This window comes from Dermacentor variabilis, chromosome 1, assembly GCF_050947875.1.
Source record: "Dermacentor variabilis isolate Ectoservices chromosome 1, ASM5094787v1, whole genome shotgun sequence".
NCBI classification, from domain to species: Eukaryota; Metazoa; Arthropoda; class Arachnida; order Ixodida; family Ixodidae; genus Dermacentor; species Dermacentor variabilis.
In genome coordinates, this window is record NC_134568.1 from 263,767,623 (window position 1) to 263,785,814 (window position 18,192).

The 18,192-nt window shown below is 49.9% G+C and overlaps 1 protein-coding gene across 5 annotated transcripts in view; it reads left to right on the forward strand.

Annotated features, from left to right (window-relative positions):
- Window positions 1-18,192, forward strand: part of LOC142563788 (uncharacterized) — a 702,312-nt gene that overhangs the window by 507,169 nt on the left and 176,951 nt on the right. For all 5 annotated transcript variants that reach the window (XM_075674427.1, XM_075674407.1, XM_075674415.1 and 2 more), the window contains one exon: window positions 6,507-6,656. In XM_075674427.1, coding sequence (XP_075530542.1) covers window positions 6,507-6,656 — 150 coding nt within the window. The remainder of the gene's footprint in view (window positions 1-6,506; window positions 6,657-18,192) is intronic.

The window sequence follows — 18,192 nt, forward strand, 5'->3', positions numbered from 1 at the left end:
GTGTAGAGTCAACTGCTCCACGTTTAATAGGTGCTTCTCTCTCATCCTATCGCTTTCGAGAATTGGGCGTCGGAGTCAGTCGCATCCAAGAGTGCCGTAGAAACGAAGCCACCGTGATTAACGCCTACAGGCAGACGAGCACTCCGCGTGTCCAACTGTGACGACGGCGGACGCACACGCGCGTCACCGTTAGCGCCGCGCTTGCGAGGCTCATCCAACGTGGGCGTGTGTGTGCGTGGGGCCCTTGCCGCCCTCCCAGCAGCTGCTCTCTTTCACTGGCGCCTGCACAACTCCGTTTGAGCTTATAAAGGGCCCAATGTCGCCGGGCTTAAGCCGAAGGCAGAGGGGCGGGGGATCCTCTCGAGACACTGCCAAAATAGACGCTGCGCCAAGTTCATTGCCACTGTTCTTGATTCGTCGTATGCGCATGCCGACCTGCAGGCCGCCCTGAAGAGACACTCCCCCCCATCATCGCGAAAGAAAGGGGGTGGCCCTCTCTGCCGGCTGCTCTTCTTTGGATGTGGGGCGTGGAGTGACGCTTCTTTGTCTTCGTTTTATACAGGCTTTCCTGTGCATTGCCTACGTGTGGGCACGCGGTAGACGCCCCTGTTATAGGGTCCGCGTCATCAGGGGTGCACGTCGGCACTGCGCGAAGACAGTGCCGAGAGGCCTTCCTGAGGGCATGTTTGCATAGAGCTCTCACTATGCGCACTTACGTTACGTGGATTCTGTTCTCAGCGAGCACATCGCCGTTGACCGTGAGGCAGCAAACGACCGGACTATAGAGCTGCAACTACGACGGCGACAACGGCTTCAGGAAGGAAGTTGGCAGGAGGAAAGAACCGCAGCCGCGCTTACGAAGGTCATGCGAAAAAGTGTGCCATCGAGGTGAGGCCTCAGATGCCGGCGTCCGTTTAATACGACTTTGCGTTTTCACCGGGAGGGGGGGGCAACGCGAAAGCTACCCACGGCTATGTTTGAGAGATCGCGAGCGCTCCTACCACTCTTTATTCGGCCCGTGGCGAAACGTGCGTGTGTCGGCGATAATTTTGCCGCTGCACTGGCTGCACTGCAGCACTGCTCGGCGCGATGATAGACCACGTGCACGCAACGGGCACTCTCTCTCTCCGAGCGGGCCGTCGCGGCATTTCTGCGCTGCCCGCTCCTGTTTTCTTGCCGGTGGTGTATAGTGGCGGCCCCGTGCGTGTCTTTGTTGTGGCTGCGTGAGTAAGTGCGCCGGCCTGTCAGCCCGGCCCGACGGCACGGGCGAGCGCGCCGAGAAGGGCAGCGGCCGGAGGCACTCGGCGCCAGCCTGGGTCTCCGAAGCAGTCATCGAAAGCGCGCTCGCGTGCTGCTCCTGCGAGGCTCCTGCCTAACCTACATAGCGCCGCCGCGTCCCCCTGCTAGTCACGCCCCCCGATAGGAAACCATCGAGGAAAGCGGCCGGCACTAAGCGCGGGACCCCCTGTGGTGGTGGCTCTCTTGTCCATCTCTGGCCTAGCCGCCGACGAGACGGCCGGCATTGTGCCATCTCCTCGCGGATCAACCCGGCATTATTGTGGCCTTTCCTTTCTTGGACTTGTCGAATTCCGAGCCGATCAGTATTTACATTGACCTGAATCGTCGCGTTGCGTCATCTGCTACTCGCCTCGCGCTAGCCCGCTCTCGAAAGCGCGGCGGCGATTGCCGCGACTTTGTCTTCGAAACGAACGCGTAGCCTTCGAAGGAGTCGGCCGTTGGTGCACATCGAACAATTGCACACGGGCCCACTGTCACGTCAGCGAACCGAGCTAGCTTTTATACCGCCGAGCGAGCCGCTCTAAGTCTCATTACGCAGTGCGCGGGCTGTGCTTGAGAGTACCCTGAGAGGCGATTTTAACACGTGTGCGCCCTCCGGCAGGCGTTTCTGCATTTCATCGAGTGCTCACGAACATATATATCTTCGCCGTTGAAGCGGCAAGTGAAGCGAAACGTCGGCCTCAATAGTTTATTGTGCCTGCATTTTTCCGCGGTCATCAGCATTCTTCTTCTTTAGTCGTTGTCGTCGACATAAAGAGAGCAAGAGCCATCGGCTTCGTACGTGCGGAGCTGAGGACATGTGTGTCAATGTCCCATGAACACAGTGATCGGGCCTGTCCTAGCCTCTGCAAGTGTCTTTTTTTTTTCAAACAATAAGAAATATTGTTAAAATATGTTTGTTTTTACCGCTACAAGATTACAGAAGAATTATTTACTCTAAAAAAATTGTTTACGACTGAGCGGGAGAGAGGTGGGACCTAAGTGCGAGAGTCAATTTATTTAGACAATCGCAGAGAGGTCTGCTTGAGCTTTCCCTATAGTCTGCGACTATGCATTCTGGAAGAGGGACGTTGTATGGAAATATTTGATCAGAAGTGGCGGTGAAGAGCAGGAGGCACGCACATACAACGACGCAGCATTACTAAAGGCATTGGTCCAGTCGAGTATCATGTAAAAATGAAGAATAATAAAACAACCCAGACTCGCAGCTCCACACGTCGAGTCTGACCAAAAGGCGCGGGCAATTCCGGTAATTGACAAGTGCAGCGGAAGACGCCAGTTTCTGCCGCTGCGTACAGTGCATACATAACAGATGCAAAGAACACGCACAAGCGTCTCCGAAACTTTGCAATGTTAAAAATCTGGCCATCGGTGCGACGAGTGAGATGTTCATGGCTCTTGCTGGACACGACGGAGAAAAATCCTGTGCTCCAAACACGTTGGCATATGCTTCTAATTGGCAGGCATGGGAAGCTTTATCTTGAAGTCATACACATGCCGGTGTTGCAGGGTGCTTCGCATGGCGCAGCGAAGCGGTGAGTTTGTGTCCGACATTAAAAACGCCGAATAAGCGGTTCAGCAGAAACATTCCAGGCCTCTTTTTGTTTCAGCGTTTGCTGCTAATTTCGGGCGAAGCCGCAGTGCCGAGGTATCTATGAAATGTTACGCTGTGGCTGCTTCGTTTCGCGAGAGCTAGAAAGCTATGCGATTGCTAGTGCGAAGTGGTAATATTGCCTCGCATCGTGGCTTATTCAATTACTTGTAGACCTGGCTTTGCATAACAAGATGCTGTCTACATACGAGGCGTCTCACTGAACAGAAAGTGAGCTTTTCCCCGGCTTGTTCATTAGTGCTCATGTCGATCTACGGTACAGTTTGAACCGCCGTAAGTTGACCGGTTGGAGGACCATCAAAGCTACCATTCCGAGTACTTAAAATTTTTGGGGGCATTCGAACAATGTGGTCGTGGAGAACGAAGTTACTGAATGTATATCATACAAGACATAACGTCTCTACAACACTCTTATAGCCGCACTGCAAAATAACGAAACTCTGGAGCCTCCATCTTCAAGTGCTTTCGTAATAAGGAAGCTCTTCCTTTTTTTTTTTTTTTTCGGGAGCGCATAAAACAGCGGAGCGCTGCATAATCTCCGTCATAAGTTTTGTTGGAGCTCGCCAGCTTGGAGTACAAAGATATGTTTTCCTACCGTCGAAACACGCGAAATGAGCGTCGAAACGGTACCGAAAAAAATAATGATAAACCGTTATAAATGAGCCGGAACGCTATATTTATTTTGTCACATAGGAAACATCAGAAGCTGTGTTTCGTAACAATCTATTTCATTTTTTAATCATGCGTCGCGTTGAGTTACTGATCCCAGCGACAACGGTAGCGCAGCGCCGTGCCAGCGAATTATGAAGGCTGAAAAGAATTAAAAAAGAAAAGATGTTTAAAAATGCGAAAGAAATACTGCACAAGTCGGCTAAGTTATGTGGCATTTTCTTTCTATGAAATGGACTGAATTTCAGCGATAGATCGTCTTAATGATAAAGAATCCGCCTTGCTAACAGAGGAAACGATGTCTGCTGGCCGATGTCCGCAGTTGCCGGCCTGCTGCTTCCCCATTTCCCTCTCTGTATGTGCATATGTGTTTTCATATAATAATAATAATAATAATAATAATAATAATAATAATAATAATAATAATAATAATAATAGGTGGCTCCTTCGTCGTGCGTTAAATTTTTTTACCTCTTCTTTATTTTGTATCAGCTCGTTAGGAGTCACGTGCCTGGGGAAGGAAGAGACATGTCTCGCTGTAAATAAACTGGCCCTATATTCACAAACAAAACAAAAAACTTCTTATGCTCTAGTAGAGCACTTAAGGCAAGGTGCCAACCAACCGTGATCTTGGTATTATTAGCTAATGCTGCAGACCAATAGCAAACAAGCTTTTACGAAACAACAGCCTTGTGAATTTGCTCTCCGAGCCCGTATTCAAAAACGATCTCTTACGGACCAACGTTTGCTCATTGGCCAGATATCGGCTGCTACCATTCAAGATAGCAATGTGTGTGTGTGTGTGTGTGTGTGTGTGTGTGTGTGTGTGTGTGTGTGTGTGTGTGTGTGTGTGTGTGTGTGTGTGTGTGTGTGTGTGTGTGTGAGAGAGAGAGAGAGAGAGAGAGAGAGAGAGAGAGAGAGAGAGAGAGAGAGAGAGAGAGAGAGAGAGAGAGAGAGAGAGAGAGATGCATAGGAAATACAGGGAAGTTAACCAGAGATGATCTTCGATTGGCTACCCTGTGCCGAGGGAGGGGAACAACGGCGGTGTATGCACTGTCAACGATCCGTTCAGTCGGCTCTACAGCGGAGCCAGGGGCACGCTGCTGGCACGAGCGTTGGGCGGACACGCACGCGCGTCCCTGCTGTGCAGCTGTGCGCATGCCACACCGTGGCGCACATAGTAGTCCAAGCGGTTGCGTACAGTGCACTTCAAGGTGCAGGCGCTGACGGGTTTCCTGCCGTCTCATCGCGTGCGCAATCGAGGTGCAACGCCTGCAACGTCGGTGCACCTCACCACCACACAGCACGCGACACAGCGTGCAACGTCTCGCCGATGTGTAGCCCCTGCGCATTGCGTATTCGGAACACCGTCCGAGAGGAGCTTCAGTGCATCACCGAACCTTGTTGTTTATCTCTCCCAATGCGAAACCGCCCTTTGTTTTTGTTGTTGTTAAAGAAAGGCCCATGATTTCGTGGGAAAACACTGACAAGGTTTGCGGACGCATCACTGACAGGAAGCAGAGTACATCGGCCAAATCTACGGGCATATTATTTATCACATCGTGGACTTAACAGTGCGGCACTACGCGACGTTCACCGTGCCACATATTTTTGTACACGGACAATGTGCACATAAAGGCAACAGTGATATTGCCAAGTTATATGTATAGTAGCAATATGATGTAATACTTCAGTGTGCCCCGGCATCGTTTATTTTTTTCTTCGACTTACCTTGCGGAAGCAAGTACGACCCAGTGAGCTGTTGGTACAGACGCGCTCGCAATGGACGTGTGTCGTATTACGTTAAACGCGTGCCCCGCATTAGTAAAGGCGAGCAGCCACTTTTAACTGCACAAAGCACATGCGACTCTGGGGTGTGTCTCGTCGAGTCTAACGTGAGCAAGCCTTTCTCTGCGCTGTAACACATAATATGCGCTTTCTGTAGGCACACTAGACGGCGTGCCGTTTCATGCGTGCTTTGATGCCCTGGAATTATCATGTCCCAATACGTGGCCCAAAACGTAAGGCATCTAAATCATTTATTTCAAAAGATTAGTTCAATTTTATCCTATTATATAGATAACGTTTGTAGTGAAAACAAGTATGTATATTTTTTCGGCCTTAGCTGTTTTCACTTAACATACGCACATGAACATTTTCGAGTCGTTTAAACCTCCTACTACCCGCCGCGGTTGCTCAGTGGCTGTGGTGTTAGGCTGCTGAGCACGAGGTCGCGGGATCGAATCCCGGCCACGGCGGCCGCATTTCGATGGGGGCGAAATGCGAAAACACCCGTGTACTTATATTTAGTTGCACGTTAAAGAACCCCAGGTGGTCGAAATTTCCGGAGTCCGGCGTGCCTCATAATCAGAAAGTGGATTTCGCACGTAAAACCCCATCATTTAATTTTTTTTTGTATGCCTCCTACTTTCTGCCTCTCTCACTCTCTCTCCGGAGGTGGAACCGACTTCGCTTGTTCGTAAAAACAGTCATTGACCGGCTGCTTTGGCTAATCCTATCACGATTAGGCGGCGCCCGTTCTCACGAAACGCCCTGAAAGTAGACAAAAGGACAACTTGTCGCAGGTGGCAAGTTGTCGTTCCGTCCACTTTCATTTTCATTTCCCTTATTAGTTATACATTTCAATTTTCGTTAACAAACATTTTGTTTCCCCTGGCCTTTCCCTGGCTTCATATGATTGTAACAAAGAAATAATGGAGTCCCCCGGTTCCCCATATTCTTCCGGCTCATTGTTTCCGTCCTGTATTCCTTTTTTTGTCCCTTGTTCGCGGTTAAACTTGCTTTGCCTTTTTCACTCAATCCTTCCCTTCTTCGCCTGTAATCACTTACGGGGGGTACCGTGTGCGACAGCTGATGCCAGAGACTATACTGCAGGATGTTGATTTTATTTTTTGCATATATGCAGATGGCCTGTCTGCCCTCTTCCGCGAACGGACGTCGCTGTCGAGGGAAGAGGAGCACGACGACGGCTACTGCGACAACAGCCTCGCCCAGCCGACCTCCATGAGCCAGCTGGGACACAGGCTGCTGCTCTCCAGGGTCGCCTGTTTCCCAGGTGAGTGAAGAAGCCGCATTTTATGGTTTCTTTTTTCCATTGCTTCTCACTGGTTGTTCATTATTGATTATGCTGCCTCTTCGGTACCATATTTCCCCAGACCCTGGCATCCTGCCCCCTCTACGTCCCCGGTCAAGTGGGTGCCCCCCCCCCCCCTAAAAATATTTCTGGCTACGCCTCTGCCTATCAAAAAGCTCAAAGGAAGCGGAATTTAGTTTGCATAAACATTTAATTCAAAGCAACCTCAAGGTCGCTGCTCATACTGGCCCGCTATTTCTGACCAATGCTTGTTCCCAGTATTTTAGTCTCACGGGCTTGTGGTTCACTGACACTAAACTGATGCGATGCGCATAAAACATGCCACGAAAATAAGTCGCGTAAAATTCCGCCTTCACAGCTGCTGACGCAGGTATAAGGGATTAGAAATCTAGAAAGAAAAAAGAAGTGTGTGTGTTTGTTTGGTGGCGACGACGACGACGACGTTTATGCCGACTAAATTTAGGCACGCTGTTTATCAAATAATCGATGCCATTGGAGAAGACTCCGTGTATATGATTGCAACAAAAGATCGAAAATATTGCGAAAATGAGAACGCACAGGAACAGCCACAAACGTCAGCCCTGTCGTTTTTGTCTCTTTCTGTTCGTCCTATGTAGATTATGTTTTCAGTGCATGGGCGCTGCTGTCTTGAACTTGTATGCTCGTAATTACTTAATTTTGCGGTAAGTTACGTCAAATTAGCATGGGCATGGTCGCGTCTGTACATTATCGTAAACACACATACGCTTGTTCTAATAGAGCATGACAACGGCGCACCAACGCTTCCGTGAAATAGTCTCTATTTCGCAGTGTCTTTATGTGCTTATTCTGGTGGTGATGTTGCCCAAAAGCACATGCCAGGCAAAAGTAGTGTGGTAGGGGCTTTGCATTGGCGACATCTGAAGTACTTCTGTCGCTGTACAAACGCCGATTCGGTGGCGTAGACCGGTTTAGTCGGCAAGCTATCATCGTACCCAAAGGAAAAAAAAAAGCAAAAAAAAAAAAAAAAACGAGAGTCGGGCACGCACGTTCGTGTCGCGAGGTGGGCTCGTATCCTCACTGGGCGCTGCGTAGCAGAAGGGTGCCGCGTCAGCGTGCGTGTGGTACGGAGAAACCGACGTCCTCGGAGACCACGCCCGCAAAGTGCGCTGTCGGAGGCGGCATCGCCCGTTAGCGGCGGCTGTCTTCATGGAACGCGTGGTGGCGGCGGTGCGCAGTCGGTGTGGGAGACTTGCCGGTTTGCTTGCCGCGTAACAGCCGCCGGCGCCCTAGGATCCGCGAACCGGTTGATCTTCGGCGTCCGGCAATGCACCCGCGGCGTTGCTCGGCGGGCGCTCTTTCGCTCGGCGTTCTGCTTTTCTTTCCTTAGTTGTATTCGCCGCACCACCGTGCGTAACCCCTCCCCCCCCTCCCCCCCCCCCCCTGCGGGTTTTCCTCGGAGTCGCTTTTTCGTCTTGCGCGCGCCCAGCCTTCGTGTCGCGCCCGCGGCTGCCGGTCGTCACGGCGACACTTTTCGCCGTCTTCTTTACGACTTGTTCTGCCTGTTCCCGTTTTCAAGTTTTACGAGCCACGTCGGGCTTCCTTCCTTCGTGCGCCGCTTCCGACACTGTTGATGAAGAAGAGGGACAGGAGCGCCGCAGAAGGAGGAGCGGCAATTTGAAATATAGGAGAGAAGGGTTACTCTTGTTGTTTGCGGCTGGGGCTTCTTCGCCAACCCCCGGCGCCGTCGAATGTGAAGAAAAGCGGGCTCTTGTGCCGCCTTCGACTTGATGGCCGGAACCTGCATGCGTGCGCGAGGACGAAAGCGGACGCTCTCGCTGTTGTTGGCCGTGGGATGCGCGCGCGTCCTGCGCGGAATGGTCTCTGCCGCCGCGCCGTAGCTGAACCACCTGTGGCCGCCCCCGCCGCCGCCTTTTTTTCACTCGGCCGCTTTCTGCATGGCCTCACACGCGTACCAACCACTTTTGGCGGCGCGAAACTTGAGGTCACGATCGCCTCTTGCTTGCGGCCCCACTCGCCCCTTTTTCTCATCCGGAAAGCCGTTTCGGGCCTGTTCGTTCCCTTTCTTTCCGGCTATTTCTTTTTGACCGCCTACTCTCTTTTCAGGCATAAAAACTCAGTCGTTTGTACGGCGCGTCGGCTTTCTTTTGTGCTGCCTTCTTAGTGCGTGTTACAGCGCTCGCCGGCGACTCCAAAGTCGGTGTGAAGTTCACGGTCACAGCGAGGGAACTTTGCTTTGGCTCATTACCGAAGGGGCCGGCCCTTTCGCAGGCTCTGCTGCGAATGCATGCCCTTGACGACCGACATTCCTCTTTCTAGAGGCGTGGCCGCCCTGCGAGATTACTCAGACGCCACAGCTCGTTCACGAAGAAAAGCTTAACGCAAACGGTATTAACTCAGTCAGCCTGCCATTTGTGGCTCCTGCATCTTCACTGCGCCGTACTAGCTTGACTTGCACCATGGTGTTCCGCGTAGTTTTTGTATTTTAGCGCAAGTTTTCGAGACGGATGCCTCGGAACAGTCACTTGTCTCTGAATTTTGCCACAAGGGCATCACTTCAGCGCTGACTGGCTTCAATTCTGGATATTGAACGTGTGCCAGTGTACAGTTGAATCCGAGGATAAATAGTACGATATCGTTCACTGGCTGACTTCAAACTGAGTGAATTAGAATCCGCGGCAACAAAGCTTTATTGAGACCTCGTAAACATAAGGAGCAGCGCAAATGCATCTGCACCCAAGCACGACGTGCTTGCGAATGGCATTAGCGCCCTGAATAGCGGCTAGCAGACCGTCCGCCAACGATCGTCTGGTCGGGTCACAAGATGCGTCCGCCGTGTTTTTATTCCCCGACGAATTTTCCGGACTGCGCAACAGACGTTGTAGGGACGTGGGTTAGAGGTTGCAGCAGGGCATAGTTGAGGGAGTCTCGCAATGAAAGCATTGTAGACTTTGTAGGGTGGTTGCATGTGCTAAAAAACGTTTGTCACGAGTACGCCATCGGCACGAATTAATCCTCCAGGCAACATGCATTTGGCGCTGATACGGCAGCCAGCTACACCGTGGAACAAAGGTCAAGATGCGTTGCTCTTATCGTTCAGTCTGTGCTTGCTATCGGACGCGAGTAGCTCATATGCATATCGTCTTGCATCGCCTAGTTGACTACAGACTGCGCGTCGTCGTACACACATTTATTTTCGCTCTTCTGTGGTGCATTATCTGTACGCTTTGACTGTAAAGTGCTTTGCACGTGCGCTGGCTATAAGAAATTTCTTTATCTAAAAAAAAAAAGGCCTGCTAAAATGAGCAGTTTACAAACGCCGGCTTACTTGCGCGTGCGGTGCATGCAGTCATATAATTCCTGTAAGATTATGCATGCGTGTTCATTTTCCCTATACAGGTGCCTATCATATAGATCAACTGGGACTGGCGGCGAGTCTATGCTGTATAGCTGCGAGCTGCTGTAATATGCGGACGAGATCAAAGCTGTGTTAGACGAGCCGCGAGATGGAAATTTCGTGCGCGCGCTTTATCGGGACACATTTATAGCTATAACGGTGGGCTCCGAAAGCGTTGCACTTGCGGCGAAAATCCCTCCACGTAACGGTTCGGGCGAGTCAGTAATGCCCGATTCGGCGTATAAGGTAGCTCCAAAAGTGAATTTAAAAAAAAAAAAAAAGAAGCAGCAGAAACGCGAACAAGCGCCTAGCGCGCCACATGTGTCCGTGGCCCTCGTTTTGTCCTTGTTCTTTCGTGCGCTGTACCTACACCGAATCATGTATAAACACCGTGTATAGTATCTCAAAAGCAAACACTCGGCACAGGCAGTGCCGGATCGTGGAGCGCAGTAAAAAAAAAAAAAAAAATGGCGCGGGAAACGGCGACAGCGGTGGGTGGCGAAGGCGGCGCGCGCGACAGGTCGGCGTGACCTTGTTGCCGTGGGTCGTAGCTCTCGCGATGCCCCGTCAGCAAGTCTGCTGATGTCGTTGACTCGCTGCCGCGTTTGCCTGTCCCGAGTGTTTGCGAAACGAAAAGAAGAAGAGAAAAAAAAAACACATCTGTCGTGACACCAATAGTCTGCGAACGAATGCTTCCCCGTCCCGTAACGGTTTGGACTGCCGTTAAAACGGATTCAGTTCGCGGGCGTCTTCTGCGACATTGACGTCTTCTTCGGGACCTCCCTGCCTCGATGACGCGTGTCAGCCTCGACGGAGACGACTTGTCGGGCGGGATACTCAGCGGCCTCCCACCGTTTTGCCAGATCGGAACCCGGTGGACGCTGGATCAGCGGGAAAAAAAAAAAAAAAAATGTCGCGAGATCGCGTCTGGACGTGGAGCGCCTTTTATATTTTTTTTCTTTTCTTGGTTGCGAGTGGGTTCACTGCAGTGCCTGTGAGACAAATACTCGACTCTTCTTATGCGTGCTTCTTTCTTTTTTTTTTTCCTTTGTCAGGCTCAATGACTATCGCTATAGGTTCGCCTTTGCACAGCTGTTGTCAGAGCTCGCATGTTTGTGCTTTGGTACAGGCGTAAAGGGAAGGGTCGCATTTTGCGCGATTTATTTTTGACCCAGACCTGAAGGCTTCAGAAACAATTTCTTTTTATAAAAGTGAGATTTTTCGACTTAGGGGTAGCTTGTAGAATCTGAAGTATTCCTTGCTCGGTATAAAGGTAAGGGCCATCGTCACGGGCTCTTGGCGTTGCGGCTGTATGTTCAAATCGATGTCTTGCGAAGCGCTCTACAACTGTCTCATTGGAATTTTTCGCCTAACCTTGTTGCTTCAGAAGTTGGTTAATAAATCTTGACTAATTATGCAATTAAGCAGAATTAAAAAATATAATGCGACTTACTCCGTACAATGGTCAGCAGCATGCATTTGGTCGCGTCGTCTTCGAGTGCATCCACATATTTTTAAACTCTGGGGAAAGTTAGCTTGGACACCCTGTATAGTGCACCACAGCTTTTTTCGAGTATGGCTAGCTTCTGTATAAACGCTCCTATAAGGGTTGGCCGGTGGATTCATTCGTGCTGATGGCGTACTGGTACCATGCAGGCATAGCGCAATGGTAGTAAACTTAGCTCTCCAATTCTCTTCGGCAGAACTCGTATGTGTCTTTCGAGCTCAAAAATGGCGGGTGTGCCTTTCTGGTATTCGTCAGCGCGCGTTTCAGACGAACACAAGAACAAAGAACATACAGGGTGTTCCACGTAACTTGAGCTAAACATATGCAAATGCCATGTAGCTGGACCGAACCAAGTTAATGCTGTTTGCTGTCGCTTGGAGACACTCAGATTATTTGTTTTGCATTCCCCCTAACTGGATCAATTTCTCAATTATTATAATTATATGAAAAATGTCAATGAGAAAATCAGAGAAACATGGAAAACCCCCGATACAGCTTCCTGTTGACCCCCCCCCCCCCAATACGTGCTACAAAAAATTGTTTTTTCGAGCGTGAAAGAAGCCTGCGAATACACGTAAAGTGCCTGGAGCGGCCAGTCGCGCGGCGATGTTGCGCGTATAGGGGCACGCTGATTCTGCGCAGTCGGTTGCTGGACGTTCTACAACGCAACGCTGCAGTCATGGTAGGCTAGCGACGACATAGCCGAAGAAACATGCGACGCTCGCTTCGTTTTCCCCACTTGGGGAAAAATCATTGTTAATTCGCTGCTCGCTGGATTGTCGCTGCTATATGGTTTGCGCATGCGCCCGCTGCGCATGCCGGCGGCCGTTCATTGTTCGCCAGTCCGTGGCACAAGCGTCGCACTTGCATCACCGCGGAGCAGGTGCGGCGTCGCCGCCGACATTGTCCGCGCTGACAGCTCTGGCGTCTGCGGCCAGCAGCGCGGCTTTTGTGTTGCCTTCCGGGGCAGCGCGACAAGCTCGCGTGCACGTGCTCCGGCGCTCACGGCGTTTCTCACGCGCCGCCGAGACAACGGCGCTCAAGTGCCGTCTCGCTGTCTCTCTCGGCTGCGCAGCGGTGTGAGCCGCGCGAGCATTGTCGGAAACGGTGGCGCGGGCACCTGGGGGTCTCGGTCCGTGGCTGACAAGGGAGTTCACTGAACTCGGGGGAAAGTCGCCGCGTTCGGGTCCGCGCAGGCTCAGCGTCTTCGGCGCCGCGATACACGAGCGCGAGACGGTGAAGGAGGAGAGGAAAATTACCCCGAGCGATGCAGCCGTTCATTTCCGGGTTGCAGTGTATCTTCGAGGAGCTGGTGCAGTACTGCCAAGTGCGGAGAGTCGTTATTCGGTGCAGCGTGGCGCATCATTTGAGGCCGAGACGGAAATAATCCCGCCTCTCGTGACGTGTACAGCTCGACCGTAGAGAGAGAGGGAGAAAGAAAGAAGGGAGGGAACGACAGGGAGGTTAGCCAGTGTTTATGAGTACCGGCTGACAATCCCGTGCGGGGAAAAGGGGTGAAGGGCATAAAAGGCGATAGGACAACAAATGTATATATATATATATATATATATATATATATATATATATATATACAGAGAGAGAGTGTGTCGTTCAGCGGAGTATGTTATTACATAATGCGCATTATCTTCTCTCCCGAACGTCAAAATCGCGATTATGTTTGTGGTTATGTGCTTGGTTTACGCTGCCGTTCGATTACCTCGGCTCCTGGGGAGGTATACTGTAGGAGTCCACCTGGTGGACTGTCTATTTCGGCCGCTGCTGATTGGCTAGGGCCGCTCGTCTCCTCCTCGCTCGTGTAGCTGCATCCAATCAGCAGCGGCCGAAATGGACAGTCCACTAGGTGGACCCTTATAGAATACCCCCCACCCTCCCCTGTTCTTCCATAGTGATGGAGGCGAAGTCGGAAATGCAGCTTAGTTATTAGTGACGAGTCAGCTGAAGAACATCACAGCGTAGCAGCAATTGTTTTGGAGGAATGTGCCAGGAAGAGAGAATAAGAGAAAAGTAGGTACATAAGGAACGAGTGCGTGTGCTTGTAGGCGTGTGCGTGTGTGCGCGCGTGTGTGGGTATGGTTAGAGTGAGACTAAGATAACACTCTTTTGGCAGTATACTTAGATGAACGCATAATAGGTCACAGTGACGGTTTCTCTTTATTTAATGTGCGGTCACGCGCTTCCTGTGCAAACCAAAGGCGCTCGCCTTTTTTGGCAAAGGAAAATAATCAACATCGCAATCGCTTGCGCGTGCATACGCGGAAATGGCGAAAGTAAATGCCGAACATCCCGGGGGTCGCAAATACTTGGCGTGCTACCCGTCTGTAAAATTAACGACCCTTCCGAAATATCAGCGCGCTGATCCCTCCGGATCCCTGGAGAAGACATGGAAGAAAAGAAGTAGACCGTGCTTGATTCGATATCCTATCGGACGCGCGTGCCCCAGCGAGGATCGTGCTTCCTGATTTGCGAAGTTCTCCCTGGCCGCGCACTCGGGAGGCATGCGTGTCCTGGCCCTGGCCTTATCTTCAACGCAGTTGAACACCGCGGCGCAACGCTCCAACGACTTTCGGTTATAACTGTGTAATTCGAAACGAAAGGAGGTTCACCCCCGAGTATAGGTAACGATAAAAGAAAAAAAAAATGAGGAGGAGGAGGAGGAGAAGGGGGAGTATGTGCGTGTGTGCGTGCGCGAACAAGGCCGATGGACGGAACGAAGAAGCTGCCCAAAGTTTGGTCCCGAACGACGCACCGTTCCATCATGGGACACTCCCATCGCTTGGAGCCGATAGCCAAGGTCGCTTCCTTGTCCTCGAGCGCTCGGCGTCGTGGACATGTTTCCGTGCGGCTTCCGATGCGTTAATTTGTGCCTTCGCCGGTTTTAAAAAAAAGAAGGTAAAAGGTTCTTTTTTTTCTCTCTCTCTATTCCGGCCTCTCCCTCACTCGCTGTCGTTGTGGCCGCTTCCAGCAAACAGGTTGGCCGTTCTGTTGCCGCGAGTTGGATGGTTGGTCGGTTGGTCCACTGTGAAATGGCGAAACCCACCACGGGGGTTAGGCCAAGAATTGGGCGAAAAAAGGGGACGTGACCGGAAAAGGAATTTTGTGAAAATTATAGGGATAATACTAAGGGAACAACTAGAGAAAAATAACAATAAAGTATAATATTAGTAATACTAACCGAATATAAATAAACTAAAATAAAAGGAAGTGATTCGTTGAACTATTTTAACGTGGAACTCTGGTAATCAACAAAAAGAGTTTGGTATTGAAGCTATTTAATACTGACGTGAAGAAAACCATAAGCAAAGGAGCCTTTCTCATACATAAATTTAACTAGGGCGTCGTCTGCATTCCTCTGGTTGAGACCAGGGGACGAGAGCACCGTAAAACAAAGGCGTGGTCCAAGAACCTTAGTTAGCGAAAGTAATTTTATATCGAATTTCTTTGTTTTAATAGCCAGGAGCAGTCCTCACTTAGGCACTAGGTATATTACGCCTATACTCGCGCACAACTTTCTGTGGCTGTGAAGGGAAAGCTACGGAAGCAAAGCGCGCACAAATGAGAGCGCTTCAGGAAAGAGTCCCGCGTTTTCATCCATGCTAGTTTACGCTGGGAAGGAGAATCCGTAAACAGCTTATTAGCAACAGTTAAATAAGACAAACCGCGCCGCTGAATGTAAAAGCTTACTTATTTTGCAGCTCTTCCCTCGCCCGTCTAGGCAAACACAATATCGTCGCACGTGGAAGCTGCGCCGATTCATCGTCTGTTCCGAGCAACCAAAAGCACTGTAAAACGCTGGCGGACTACTTGGCGTGGTAACAAATGGGCAGAAGCTTTGCCCCCGTAGCTTTCCCTTCATAGCCACAGAAAGTTGTCCGCGAGTATAGACACCCCTTTTCAATAAGTGTTCTGTACTACTACTGTATGCTACTACTACTACTACTACTACTACTACTACTTAGAGATTCAACTCGTCGAATGAACTCGCGTCCCCTGGTCAGCGAAGCCACATGCACTCGTTTAACGCGCACCTAAATCTAAGCATCTAGGCTATGGTCCTTCCATTACTCGACCGCCGTGGCCGTGAACTGAAACCATACCGTCGTGCTCAGCGTTAGAACGCCATATCCACTGAGCTACCGCACTAGAGCTATGAGCAAAACGTGAACAAGGTGAATGCTGGAGCCAACGTTTCGACAAGTGGACTTGTGGACAAGTGGACTTGGAAGACAAGTCCACTTGTTGTAACGTTGGCTCCAGCATTCACCTTGTTCACGCTTCGCTCATCGTCTTGAATTTCCATCTCCCGCATTCCCCGTCTTTTCTCCGCACTAGAGCTAGTTACGCCTGTCTTGGTCTTTTTTTCTTTGTTTGTTTGTTTTCTTGCTCTCTTTTTTTTAGCATCTGTACTCCTTCTTTAGCCCTGAAACTTAGCTAATGTAATAAGCGGTAGCCTAAACGAGATGTCTGCGTGGTTCCACGCGCGATCAGAGGCCGTGACCCATTCAAGGAGTTCGTAAAACAAAATTGCTAATGTGTCATACTGTAGACGTTATGAGCCTTTTTCCTTTCTCTTTTTTTCTCTAATTATGCCGCCAATATTCTATATAGGAGACCAAAAGAGAGACTATATTGCTGCGTTGTTCAGAAGGCAGCAAAGTATGCATACAAAGAATCCCAAATGAAAATCATCGTTACAAGGTAAATCGAGAACCTTGTCAAAGAAGTCCCATCTTTTGGTGCTTTCCCTTCAAAAGCCAAACATGTCGTTTCTATGTCCGTGGTCTGCCTCCGTGCAATGAATTGAACTTAATTTATTTCGATTCGCCATTTTCTTTCTCTACGTACGGTGTAATAAAAAGTATGGAGGCTTAAAACGTTTTTTTTTTGTTTTTATTTACATTCTTAAAGGCAGAATATCGCGCTATTGCATAAGCTCCTTTTTTCAACACTGCTTCGGTGAATGTTTTCGTTTTCATGCGGAAGGAAAGGCGGGCGCTGTGGAAAGACAAAAAGACAAGTGCCAGTGATGTATATCGAGTAATTTTTGCTGCGTTATATAGAAAGTTTGCTGAAAAGATAGAAATACGATACGGACAGCCCCGTCACTGTGTTTTACGTATCTAAACACGTAGCTGCAGAAAGTACATGCAGGCAATTCCATTGCAGTGTATTTTGAAGTTTGTTGAGAAGATGCCAGCAATGGTAACGACCTTCTCTAGAATGTTGTCTTTCAGTGCTTCTTTTTAGAGGTTCTGTACACGCGAGAAGTTTGGCTAGTTGATTGAGCAACAATCTCTGGAGAAAAAAAACATAAAAGCAGCGTGAGCTACAAGACCACACGAAGCCGAAACGGCACAGGCGTTGTTTCATCTTCCTGTGTTGCGGTATAGCTTGCGCTATTTCAGAATCTTTCGAAAGACCATCTTGCTGGCACTTTTTTTAGCCTGCACGTTATGGAGCGCGATAGACCTATGATAGGTAGAAAAACGACGACGCTTGGGAAGTTCTGTGACTTCTAAGGTCGATGTTATGTGTGTCCTGGGAACCGTGCTCAGAGCTGCAACCGTGCAATGTGCAGAGGCCCACATTTTTGCTTCTTCCTCTTCTAGGAATTCGGGGCCTTTGTTGAGTTTTTCTTTTTTCCTTTCCTTTTCTTTCTTTCTGTTTTTCGTGAACTGGCTTTCCGAAAAGGGTGATAAAGTGGTGTGTGTGTGTGCAAAGCTAACTTACTCAGCAGCTTCTGGCGTATATTACGTGGGTAAACACGCGCCACCGGTAATCGGCAGTTTCGCCCCATCGAGGCGTTCCTCTCTCGCCTAAACCGACGCCAAGTTGTCTGGAACGGGCAGGTCGGGGACCCCGTTCCTGCCATCGGCATTTGCCCTCGAGCTGAGGTCGCGTGCCGCGCATGCTGAATCGCCCGTTCGCTTCACTCGGCGATTTTCCGACGTTTTAATTGAACAGGCGGCAAATGCTAACGAAGGCTCCTTGCCTCCCTTATCATTCATGTGCGACTAAAAGGGAGAAGCCAGCGAGAAGGCGCCTACACAACGTGCCTTTTATTTTTCTTTAGGTGTGCGTGGGGTGTGCGTTACGAAAAATTTGAAAGAAGAGAGGTACAGAAGGGAGGTGAGAGATTAGTAAAGCGCACACACACACACACACACACACACACACACACACACACACACACACACACACACACACACACACACACACACACACACACACACACACACACACATATATATATATATATATATATATATATATATTGCAGTGCAACTCACGGTAGTTTTCTCCGGCACAACGTCAGTTGCACTTTGCCCCTCGAAGAGGCAGGGCATGTGTCGAGTGACCTCCTGAACAACACTTCGCAATGTGATGAAAACTATTTATATCAGGCGCGACGTAATGCAAACGCATAAAAAAAAAAACTGAGTCGCTTGTAGATTATAGCACGCATCTGCTCGAGCTTGATTACTCGAAGCTGACATCAATTACTCGCACGAGAAATATAAAAAATAATAATTTACACATTAACGAAACTTCGCTAGTGAACATTCTTTATCTAA